General features: G+C 47.6%; 1 protein-coding gene across 1 annotated transcript; it reads right to left on the bottom strand.

Annotated features, from left to right (window-relative positions):
- Positions 1-1125: 1125 nt before the first annotated feature.
- ODF1 (outer dense fiber of sperm tails 1) lies at positions 1126-2062 on the bottom strand. Its single transcript, XM_038128532.1, has 2 exons — positions 1729-2062; positions 1126-1540 (listed from the first exon to the last, which is right to left on the bottom strand). The coding sequence occupies exons 1-2, from the start codon at positions 1926-1928 to the stop codon at positions 1246-1248; spliced, it is 495 nt and encodes a 164-aa protein (XP_037984460.1). The 5' UTR covers positions 1929-2062; the 3' UTR covers positions 1126-1245.
- Between the last annotated feature and the right edge of the window lie 10150 nt (positions 2063-12212).

Genomic DNA, 12212 nt, shown 5'->3' with positions numbered 1-12212 from the left:
GGCTTTGTTTTCTTCAGGTGTGAGTATTTCCAGGGGAATATTCCCTGCTGCAGCAGTGAGAGGGTGCTTTTGGCACTGGGGACCCCTTGAATGCTCTGAGACACATCGATTCAGTTGGTGTGAGGTCCTTTAGGAGTCAGGGTCCCCATAGATGACAGCAACCAACTGCATTTCTCAGCCAGGCTAATGGCAGGGGCAGCACTCCACTCTGAAGAGTTTCAGCTGTGCAGCACACCTGCACAGCACCAGCCCACAGGGGCTCACCCTCTCCCCCAGCAGGTTAGGGAACATCAGATTCTGTGCCAGCACAACCTAAAACATTGAGCTCCCTGTTAGGAAAGTCTGCTGCAGGGGAGTGCATCACATGAAGAGGTGGGAACCTTCCTCCCTCCAGCCCCAGGGGCTCATGAAGCCTGAACCAGGCGGTGCTCACTGGGGAGATGCTGGCCCAGGTGGCCCAGGTGGCAGGCACCAGGTATGTTCTGTTACACACCTTTCTGCAGTGGGAGGTAATGCTACTTCCCACAGGAGTGCCTACCCAAGTGCTGAGGCTGGGGCAGCAAAATGAAAATTGCCTTCAAGCAGTTATACTGACAATTCTCCCCCTCTCCCAACATGAAAAATGTTTTCTTATTATTCTGGAGCCAGTGATTCAGTAGGAAATGCTGTTACTCCCTCCTCAGCTGGTAAGAGTTCTACCCTAATCCCAAGTCTTCTAAGGAAAAGCTCTCTGTCCTTCATCCACAGCTTTTCCCGGCCAGGCACTCTGTGCAAGAACCAAGCCAAGGGAACAAAGGGTACAGCTTGATTTTTTTTTAGGGAGAAGGCTCCTCCCCTCAAGGTGTTTCTCTTCAAGATTTTCCTCCTAGAAATACCCTAGAGCTCAAATGGAAGAGGTTGGATTGAGAGAAGTGTCCTTACAGAAATGTGCCTGATCATAAGTGGTGCCTCTCAGCCTTTAAAATCCATGACAATGTATGCCCTGAATCCACCACCTCTAGCCCTGCCTTCAGTACCCAGCCAGCAACCACAGCCATGCATGCCCCAAAATATCTTTGTGTTTTCCTGATGGCACTCCCCTTTCTGCCCACTGAACCCCTTCAAAATGAGGCTCACACAACCTGCTCAGAATGCTGTTTTCTTTAATGGAAGAGGTAAGAGAAGCTCTGACACAGATCTAAACGCGATGGGGCGAAGGCTTGAGGCAGAGGAATGGCTGTGGCTGGTTTGGCTTCCTGCTGCAGCTCAGTAGTTGCAGAGATAAGGGCAGGACTTGGGTGCCGCAAGGCACTTGGATTCCACTGAGTAGGTCACCTCCTTGTCACACACCCCTGGCGGCAGGCTGAATTCCTTCACGAACTTTTTGTAGTTACTCGTCTTGGTACAGCCGGTGTTGCATTCCACCTTGCGCTCCGCTGACACGGTCACCTTCCCGTCCTTCACCGTCACCGTGATGTCTCTGGGGTCAAAACCCTTCACATCGATCAAAGCCAAATTTTGACCACCGCATGAGTTCAACATCATGCCAAGTCTTTTCGTTCTGGAATTAAAACAAGAGACCAATCTTTACTTTCCCGTATCCCTTTCCATTTATTTCTCCAAAATGGCTATTTCGCTCCCACCCTACTTACCTGTATCAGCCTTTGCTCCAAATAGCAATGTCAAACCTCCCTTTATCCAACCCTAAAGGTCGGCAATGTTTGTAGAAAGCAGGCAGCTCTCTCTTACCTCTCGTTTCTCGCAGCGATGCACCTTCTCCGGAGGCAGGGCTGGGGCAGGCAGCAGCAGGAAAGGGCGCACTTGTTCAGGCGGGCCGTGCACAGCCTCTCCCGGAGCAGCTGCAGCCGCAGGTCCAGCAGCCTCATCTGCCTGTTGATGTGCCGCAGGTTCTGCATGTTCTCCTCCTGGAAGTAGCAGTGCGTGGACATTGTCGGGCTGTGCGTGTGTCAGGGCAAGGAGCGCCCTGAGAGCTTCATCTGCCGGTGGCTGTGGGGCAGGGCTGCCGTTGTTCTGCGGCCTCGCAGCGCTGCCTCACGGCGCCGCGGCCCCGGGACGGCACCGTTCCCCCGTCACCATGGCAACAACGGCCGGGCCCGCGCCCCGCCCCGCGGCCTGCCAGCTCCGGCCCGGCCCCGGGCGGCCCAGGCAGCGGGACACGCCGGGATGGGCATGGCAGCGGGACACGCCGGGATGGGCATGGCAGGGACATGCCGGGCTGGACATGGCAGCGGGACATGCCGGGGATGGACATGGCAGCAGGACATGCTGGGGATGGACATGGTAGAGACATGCCGGGGATGGACATGGCAGGGACATGCTGGGGATGGACATGGCAGAGACATGCCGGGGATGGACATGGCAGCGGGACATGCTGGGGGATGGACATGGCAGCGGGACATGCCGGGCCAGACACGGCAGCAGGACATGCCGGGCCGGGCATGGCAGTGGGACACGCCGGGGATGGACATGGCAGTGGGACATGCCGGGGATGGACATGGCAGGGACATGCTGGGGGCTGGACATGGCAGCAGGAACATGCCGGGCTGAACATGGCAGCAGGGCATGTGCGCAGTAGCTGGGCTGCAGAGCCGTGGGCCATGGGGAGCACAACTTGCGTGCTGTTTCGTACACAATGTTGCTTCAGCGTGGCTGCTGTTATAGATGGATAATGAGATATTGGCTCTCGCAATTGAAAGATAACTATTGTGTGAATATTAAGAAAAGCTTTAAGTGACGTACAGTTATGTTATTGTAGTTTAAATGTCCTCTGTTCTCCCCATAGTTCCCAGTTTCCCCCAATAAATAGCAAAGAAGAGCTGACTGACAGACTTTGGGAGGGGCTAGGGTTAGCTGATGCAACCCCCAGGGGTATAAAAGACTGAGCATCCATCTTGAAGATGAACTGGCCACGTGGTATGTACGAGGGGCAGTTCCCGGCTACAGCTTTTTCCTTATGTAGTCCAGTTGTCTCTCACATTGCCCAATATCCCAACAATGATACTGACCATCAGCTTCCATCCCATCACCTGTGACAAGTGCTGGAGCCCAAGACATGAAACATATTCCCTCAGACTGGCCTGTGACACAAAAGGTAATCCCAGCCTCAGCAGCATCAAAACCCTTGTCTCTCAGGCATCTGCCCAGTGGCAAGCCAGATGATGTGTTATTTTCCCAAGGTGAAATATGAATTTGGCTTATCAATAAATCAAAAGAGCCATAATATTTTAAATTTTTATATTTTATATTATTTTATAGTGAATGGTAGTTTCACCCACAAAAAGAAATAAATTGCTTTGTGCTTTATTACTCATAAAAGGCATCAATTTTTTTGGTCTGAAGAGCAATCTTTTATTTGAAAGCTGAATCCAAAGGCTGACAACATGTGAAATGTCCCTCCTGTGTGGAGCCGGCAGACCCCTCTGATGGCACTACTTTGTCTTTAAAACTGTGACACACTCTATTCTCTTCAGCTCTACATGAAAGAGTCCTTCAGGAGGTCTCTCTTGCCTGGTGAGCCTGAACCCTTTATTTCCCAGAGGGTTTTTGTTTTTTGCCAAGCCCAGTCTGAAGAGGTGAGGTCTGGAGTAGACCACTCAAAGTGAGCATCGAGCTCAGTCTTCCTTCTGATACACGAGTAGGGACCACAAATGCCCCTACAAAGCAAAGATGCTGAACACAAGGGTGTGTGTCAAAACTTCTGCAGGGAAAGCAACAGCTCAAAAAATAATTTGAAGCTAAACCTTCCTGGCACATGAAACTGGGAGGTTGAGGATTTGCCATGTGCCCCACAGGAGATTGAGGAGGGTCTGCAGGCACTGGTGCCCACAGGTTCCTGACTCCTTTGGGATGCATCTTTATGCCAAGGGATGTGAACTTTTCTCCACAGGCATGCTCATCCAGGGAGATTGTCACCAGAGGAGGAGAGCATCAGCACGGTCTGCAAGCAGAACACTGAGCAGAGGGACCTGCAGGCAAAGGAACCTTGTAGGGGCATCACCACATACCGTATGTAGGGTAAGCAGGTGTGTGTGGACACAAATCAACCAAGCAGGTGCTGGCCAAGCTCTGCTCACCTCCATTGCCCCCTTTCACACCCATCATCACAGGCAGAAGGGCAGTACCCAGCAGTGCTGTTGGCTTGCATTGCCATGCCTTGGGAGCAGTGTGTGCTTTGCCTTGTCTTACTGTGTCCCAAAACCTCCCAGGAAATCCTGCATTCGGATGACACTGTGTCAGTGAGTGCCCACTGTGGAATTAATTAATCCAGGGGTGGCAACACTGCTTTACAGAGACTTCCCCAAACACCCCTGTGTGGAGCTTCTCATCCCCAAGGGCTCTCTCACACCAGCCACATACCTGCACTTATGTTTGCAAGCAGCGTTTAAAAAATATAAAAGCCAATCTGCAGGCAGGATGTTTTTGTAATGCTCTGAAAAAAGGGCTGTAGCTTTTAAAACAATGGAAATATAGAGCTCTGAAAGTAATTTGTAGCTTTGTTTTCCATTACTGCAGCAGCAAAGCAATGTTGGTAAAGAGCTTTTTTCATGCTTCTATTGCTGTTTTTTTTACTCCCACACACTTTAAACTTTTGGTCTTCTGCTGCAAATTGTTCACTTTGCACATATAAGAGATGGATGGGTGGCTAGACTAGACAACTCAATAACTATTTTTCAGCTTATATTTTATGAAATTTCTATAAAGATCTGCATGGCAATCATCCTCAGTGTGACTTCCTAGGGGCTGAGCAGAAGTGGGCACGTGCTGCGGCTGACAAGTGACTCTCTTGATCATATGTACTTGGAAAGAGCTTTGGAAGGTGGTTGCTGCCTCTTTCTACCACTTAGCACTGTTTGCAGATTACAGCAGCTGAGTATTACAAATTTAATTTCAGCCTTCTCAGACATATGTGGTCATTTCCAGCAGTGCCTCCAGAGAGCTTACAGTCTGTGGATGTCATTTTTAGGAAATGGGCCCTCAAAAGCATTCAGAGAAGAAGGACTGATCTGTCTCTCTTGGCAAATGAGGATGGGTTGCCTGGTATCCATTTACAGGCTTTCACTCCCTTTGGCTGCTGGCAGTACACAGAAACCCATGCTCTTAACAGTTCTAAGGAGTCAGATCCCACCTCAGGCTGGCACATGAAAGCCAAAAACTGTCAACAATAAAAATCCCTGAATTACAGCGATTTCTGAAAATATGCGACTTTGTAATAAAGGATTGGGCTCCTGACTCATGAGAAGCTGTTTGATTTACAGACTCAGCTCAGTCCTGAGGCAGGCTGATCTGCCATGTGTTAAACAAGCATTTCTTGATAGGCTGCTTCCCACAGCCACAGCCGTGTCCTCCACTTCCTTCCAACTCCCCTGCATCACCGTGCTGTCCTGGGCTGGACCAGCCTCAGATGGGAGTGGGATGGATGCCTGAGCCAGGGCATGAGAATCAGGCTGGGAAACGTCACCCACTATGAGTAATGCTGCTGCTGCCTCTGAGATGTAACAGGAAGAGTGTTGTACTGCAGGAAGGTGAGTTGCTCTGTAATTATTTCCTGTGAGCTGTGAGGGAGAGCTTGGCTGCCCTTCTGGGCACGGATGGGTAATTATGGGCCCACACTGGAGGAATAAGCAACCTCGTGCATGTGACTTGGACAATATCACCACTGTGGAGCTGGTGATTCTCAGGCACAGGGAAGTGGCACTCACATTTCTGTGGGTCTGCCTAGCTGGCCCCACTTGAAAGGAGAACCAAACACTTCCTAGAAGGTAGATGGATGAGTAAGAATTGTTTTGAGTACAGATCAACTCCACCTTGAGGGTGTGCTGTCTGTCATTTCAAGAACTAACTCAGCTCCATTTCCCTAGGAGAAGGAGGGACTTCTGTCACACAGCGTGTTACTACAGCTGGTGGGGTAGTTCCAGTACTCCTTCTGGTAGAGAGGATTTCTTAGTGTTTCTCTTTCACTGCAAGTCAGCTGGTGCTGTAAATGCAATGTGGAGTTGCTGGTGGCATGCTGGTATGTGGGTGCATACTGGGATGTTACTGGGACATGGAGAATCAGCAGGGTAATACCACGGTGGTTTCAGCTTAAGCAGGTCCCTGCCCAGTGAAGCCAAGGTGAATTTTGACTTCTACAAAGACCATGCCCCATGTTTGGGGATGTTACGGAATGGGGTCCACTAATGAGGCTCACTTGCAAGTGCTGCTTTGAAATTGTCTTTACTAATCAATGGAATAGGAAATCCTCCTGTTTCATATCTGCTGCAGCCCCCGGGAGTCTGCACAGTCAGCTCTGACCTGGCATGAGGAGGAGGATGAAGGAGTGCATGTGCTACAGCATCCATGTCTGATCCAGCCCTTGTCAGTCTCACAGGTTGTCTTGAACCCACTCCCACAGTGACCTCAAAGACAACATCTCAACACAGACAAGTCAAACACAGTATAGATTCTTTGGCTCCTTAAGCAACCCTGGCTGTCAAGGTCTTCCTGATACCCATGAAACTGAGAAGCTCCTCAAATGTAAAAGCAGAATGGAGCAATGGAATCTGGCAGATGTCCTTCATTGCTTACTGTCAGGTGTAACTGTCTCCCCTTGTTCACAGAACCAGAGGCAGGGACCTCTCCACTCTGAGTCCACTGAGCACACAGAGTTCAGTGAATTGCCTGGGGAGTCCACAGAGATGGACATAAAGATACTCCATATGACCTGAAACTCAAAAAAAAAGGCCCCAAAAACACCCCCCAAAACCTGACCAAACAAAAAAACCCCAACCCTAAACCTCCAAAACCCCAAAATCTAACTCCCCGGGCTGGAAGCACTGCTATCTTCTTTGCCCTTTCAAACACAATTCCTGAATTAACCATTCCTTCAAGATTTCTCTTGGTGTCTTTCGAGCAAGAACATATCAAGTTCAGCCAGTACAGATCAATTCAGAGTGTGGTCAGCATATTTTCAGACCTACTAGGTTTTGATAGTGTCTGAAGCACTGATTTACAGGTATCAGGCAGAATCTCTCAACACCCCAATCACCTTCTTAAGTGGGGTATAAGGATGTCACTTGAAGCTGAGTCTGGACCAACCCTCGGAAGAAATCCAGGTGTTGTTTAACTGAGAGCGCAATTGCATACAGAGCACTGTAGCCACACACTGCACTCAGGTAATCATGTGCTCAAACGGATAATAATGATCATTTTCTCCTCTTCTCATTTCCATATGGAACAGAAGTAATTAGCCATGTAACTGTGCCCCTAGGTCCAGCCAAGTATTGCTGAAAGGCTTGGAGCAGACCCAGCGTGTCAGGCTCCAGCTCAGCCTCCTGCTCCTTGGAGCCGCATTGACTTCCAGTATGAATCTGTGGAATTAACTCCTGGGGATGGTATTTCTGCACTGGCAGCACACTGTTTATGTAAACGAGACATCCTTTGATATTCTCTTGGTTTTACCAACATATTTAACACTGTTTAACCTTCATAGGAAAAAATACTCATGTTATATCAATAACTGCTTTTTATAACTTTCCTCAAGGAATTCTTTCTCCACTCAAAACTCATAATGGAGCAGTTGAATTCCTTCAATTCAAATTTAAATGATTCATCAAATATTTTGCACTGACTCCTCAAGCTGCTGCTCAGACACACTGATGCTTAGACAAAAAAAAAGTAAACTTTTTTAAAAAGAGTTGTCTTTTCCTTGTTTTCCTAGTGCTGTCCTAACATGTCTTTCTACTAAATAATGTTCCTGCATTATCCTGGGCTCTCTCCCACTCCTGCTGTCCCACTGGCACACAGTGGTAGGGATCTGAGAAGCAGGACCATATTTTGTTACACCTAAGTGAATAAATGTCCTTCTTTCTAACATGGTCTGCTCTAAACAGGCCAGGTGGAAGAAAAGGAAGGGGGTACCCTTCCCTTTTGCAACAGACTAGCTCATCAATTCCTAACCTGCTCATGGTATTATTCACTCTAGCTGTGCATGTTTGAATGCAATTAAAGCAGTGACAGGTCTTTCCCTGGCATACTTCAGGGCATCATGCTACCCAGCATCACTGCTAAAGATGCTTTGTCCCACGTGTACAGGGGATCTTGACTAAAACATCCTGCAGCACCATGCCATGGAGAGCAGAAGCCCATCAGTGGAATGTCACTGTGGTGCTAATTCACATGAGGACCTGGCCTTGCTGGGCCACCCCTGACATTGCTCCTGCACAGTGGGGCAGTGCAGACCGCCTGGGCTTGCAGCAGCTGCTTGCCATCCTGCACATTTGGAGGAGTGATGCTGTGGGAGAGCTCCTCACGCCCTCCATCAAGCCAGTCCCTCTTCCCAAAGGTAGTATCTGAAATCTGCTGCAATGCTTAAAGGGAGCAGCCTGCTGATAAATCGAATTTTTTTTCTCTCTGTCACAACCAGAGTAATTTCTAGGACTCCCTATCACCTTTCTGTAACAAAATGAGGAAGACTGCAGCAGTTTTCAGGCCCTAAAGCTGCTCTGAAAATCCCCTTGCTTCAGCTTTTGTTTTCAGCCAGCATTACTGTATTCCTACTGTTCCCATTTAGTACAAATAGCTCAGCTAACTGAGCACCCAGAAGAGATGTAAATTGTGGAGTAGCTGAAAATGGTCATTATTTGTGCTTTCCAGTCCTCAGACATATGAACAAGGTAAGTGGTATTAGCCAGCCATGTACAACACCCCGGTACAAACCCCCATCAGTGAACAAGTGCCAAGAGCCACTGGTGCCTCTGTAGTTCAGTGTGTAATATATCTATTGGCTCTCGTGCTTCCATTGTAGGTATCTTGCCCACCCAAGTGCAAACAAAAAGTTATTTGCTATAAAATCTGCATTCTATGTTGTTAGTGAATAGTTTGACATCTGCTTCTGTCCAGGAGAGTCCTCTACAGATGAAACATAGTTTTGCTGCAGGAGTAGAAATCAATGTGCTAGTTGTCTCAGTTTGAAAAGACAGGTGTCTGCTAAGGAAGACAGGAGTCTCCCTTGAAATGGAAAATGTAAACCCCTTCCCTCCAAATTATTATAATTTTTGAAATTAAGGTGCTCTCAGGCAGAGATGTGGGAATAGGAATAATAGTTCGTTATTTGGAAAATTAAAATAAAAATGCAGTAGTACAAAAAACCAACCAGACAACCAACCAACCAAAAAACCCTTACTGACAGAGTCAGAATGTAACCTGACACCCTGTTGGTCAGGGTGTTGGTAGCAGTCTGATTAAATGGTGGCTGCAGTCCTCCTGGAGTGACCAATGTGGTTCTGTTGCAGCAGTGATCCTGCAGAATCAGGGTACAGTTCTCCTCCTCCGAAGGTCCAGTGGTGGTGCAGACAGGTCCAGTCTTCCTCTGGGAATCTAGTGGAAAAAGGCTGACTGGTGTTCTAAATCTCAGGCTATATCCAGGTAGGAATGCTTGGCTCTTCCCCCTGGGCAGAGCATCTCACAATGGGATGATGTGATTTTATCAGTCATGCAGTGACACTCAATGGCCCATTAACAGCAGATATTCCCCTGGAGGGAGGATGGTGGGAAAGACAAAGAGCACTGCCCTACCTGGTTTTAACAGATGGTAATAGAATACATACTTTCAGTATGCAATATGAGAGAGCTCTCTCTTAACAACAACTCTCTCATTTCTTCAACATCCACGTTCTCTTTAAAAGAAAACGGTTTGCATATGCCTTTGTTTTCTCTTCTAAAATATGAAGGTAAGGCCTACCCACTTGTCAGAGATGTGTCCAGGTTATTTCAGCAGTAACAGAAGACCTCTACCTTTCCATCAGTGTGCTTCAGAAAGTACTTTCCCAAAAGATGGTATTGGCAATTGGTGCTGCTGCCCTGGAAGGTGACCCTGAGCATCCAGTAGGATATGAATGAGAATTCCCTTTGTGGCAGGTGTGCTGGACGTTTTGCAGCATCACTGAGAGCAGGAGACTTGTCCATCAGCGAGATCCTTATGCAAGAATGCTTAGAGCTGTGTGAGGTGTCACATTTTCTTGAGAGAGGTGATTATTTCACACCTCCTTTCATTCCAAATTTGGAACGTAATAAAAATATCAAAACTAGGCTTCTTGAAGCTTTTGTTTACATCCTGGTGTTTGGATGTTTTATGGGATTCATATAAAATCACAAAGTATTAAAAGCATTTGATAATGCTGTCAAAGTTTCAGTGAAATCAGCGATTATGTGAAACATTTCCTCTCTTGTCTGTTCTGCTAGGAAGAAAAAAAATTGTCAGCTTTAATAAGAAACTGAGTTGCCAAATAAATTTATACCACTCATCAACATCAGCTCTACATTCCAGGCAGTGTCTTCCTTTGGCAGCCAGGTACCACCAGCAGCCTCCCACCATTTCTGCAACAGCTTTTCTCCACACAGATGGAACAAAGCATGGGCTCTTGTGATGACAAGAAAACCCCAATCCTATTTTGCCTTCCTTTTCATTCTTCCCTGTTTAAAGGAGGATGAGCATTTCTTGTTTGCACTGAGGATCTCCTTGGCAAGGTGCAGCAACAGCAGTGGCCCAGAAGTATGAGCTGTGAGCTTACAAGGTCATACCTCATGGCACTAAGCATGGTGAAACAGGAGGTGTGCCAGCCTTACTTTCTTCAGTGAATCTATCCTAGGGTCTCAGAGGTTTTATCTACAGTATCCTCAGAGCAGAGGTAAATAAGGCTGGTAGCTAAAATCGAAGGGCTTCTGTTGTCTTGTTTCTGCAGCAGTTTAGGGCCACTTACAGGGATGTGAACCTTGGAAACTACCTGGAATGCATCCTGCCATGCCACTCTACAAGAGATGTTTAACCACTTAAGTATTATGAAATAAGAAATTTTTCAATTTTGAAAAAAGTTTTTCTTTTATTTTATATTTTTTCTCTTTTCAATTGCTGTTTTCCAATCTGGGGAACACCTGGAGATTATCCAAGAGTTGTTGAATTCATTTTTTCAGCCTCTGTGAGTAATTCTAAAATGAAATAGTTTAAGAAGAAAAAATGGAAAAATTGGTTTTTGAGAGGAAAAATGATTTAGCCTTGGAGCTTGGTGTCCTCTCCCAAGAAACTTGTGAAGTGTCTCTTACAATGTGGGAACAGCAATTTGATTGTATTAATAAACAGACTGGAAAAATGCACAAATCTGACTGACAGGCATTTCCAGTCAGCAGTGATTACAAAAACTCCAGCTCACAGCATGAGCCCTCTCTAATCACATCCAGGGGGTTCTATTTTTGAAAGGATCAAAGACCTGACAAAAACATTCTCACCATCTCCGTTTTAGAAGAATTCTGAATCACTCCATATGCCACGGTGTAAAATTTCAATTCTTTCCCTCCTCCTTTGGCAACACTGCTAGGGTGTGAGACAGGGTCAGACAGTAACTACTTGTATGACTGAGGAGTTTAAAGTTAAGCCTGTGCTTTGATGAACTGTAACAATCACACCGTATTTCAGAAGCACTGATCTCTGAGATGGCCCAGATGCTTTGCACCTCCCAGGCTCAGGTCTGTGAGGGCTGCTGCTTTGGAGGAGGCAATTACCTGTGCACAAGGATGTTGTGGTGATGAGCAAGGCTTAGGTTTGCTCCAGAATCCTGTCTCTAACAGTCCTGCCTGTGTTGGATACTTTGGGGAAGACCCCTTCTCATTTCCAGCTGGAGACAGGGTGCTGCCATAGTATATCCTGATGGGAGGGCTCCAGTGGACACCAGTAGGCTGCATGGGGCTGTGCCCGCTCACTTGGTGTTACTGTGTCACCTTTTTCCTTTGTGTCACACCAGCCTTTGAACTTGCCTTTCCTGTTTCTCCTCACTACTCAGCTGTCCTGCATCTGAGCAAGACCTGCCCATGTCCTGCCTGCTCTGCACCAATCTTAGGCCCTTGGCTGTGGTGAGCACAGAGACCAAGAGATGTGGTGACACATTAACTTGTGTGGCTGAGGAGATGATTCACGGAGGAGCACATCCTTGCTTTGGGGCAGCCGTGCCTACCGAAGGAGCAGGATGGACAGCTGCAACGGGTGCCTGCTTCAGTCACCCAGCACCAAGTGGAACCCGCATCTCCCAGCACCCCATCTGGGGTGGCTCTACCTTTAGAGCAGGGAGAGCAGAAGGCTCCCCAGCTGCAGTCAGCAGGCACTTTGATGGGCTTCATCCTCTTCAAGGCTCTTCAAACCTCTAGCAAACACATCCACTTCCCTCTAAATTTTCTCTGCAGCTGAC

This window comes from Motacilla alba, chromosome 2 (assembly GCF_015832195.1).
Source record: "Motacilla alba alba isolate MOTALB_02 chromosome 2, Motacilla_alba_V1.0_pri, whole genome shotgun sequence".
Lineage (NCBI taxonomy): Eukaryota > Metazoa > Chordata > Aves > Passeriformes > Motacillidae > Motacilla > Motacilla alba.
Note: the sequence above shows the minus strand (reverse complement) of the source record. Positions and strands in the feature narration are given on the sequence as shown.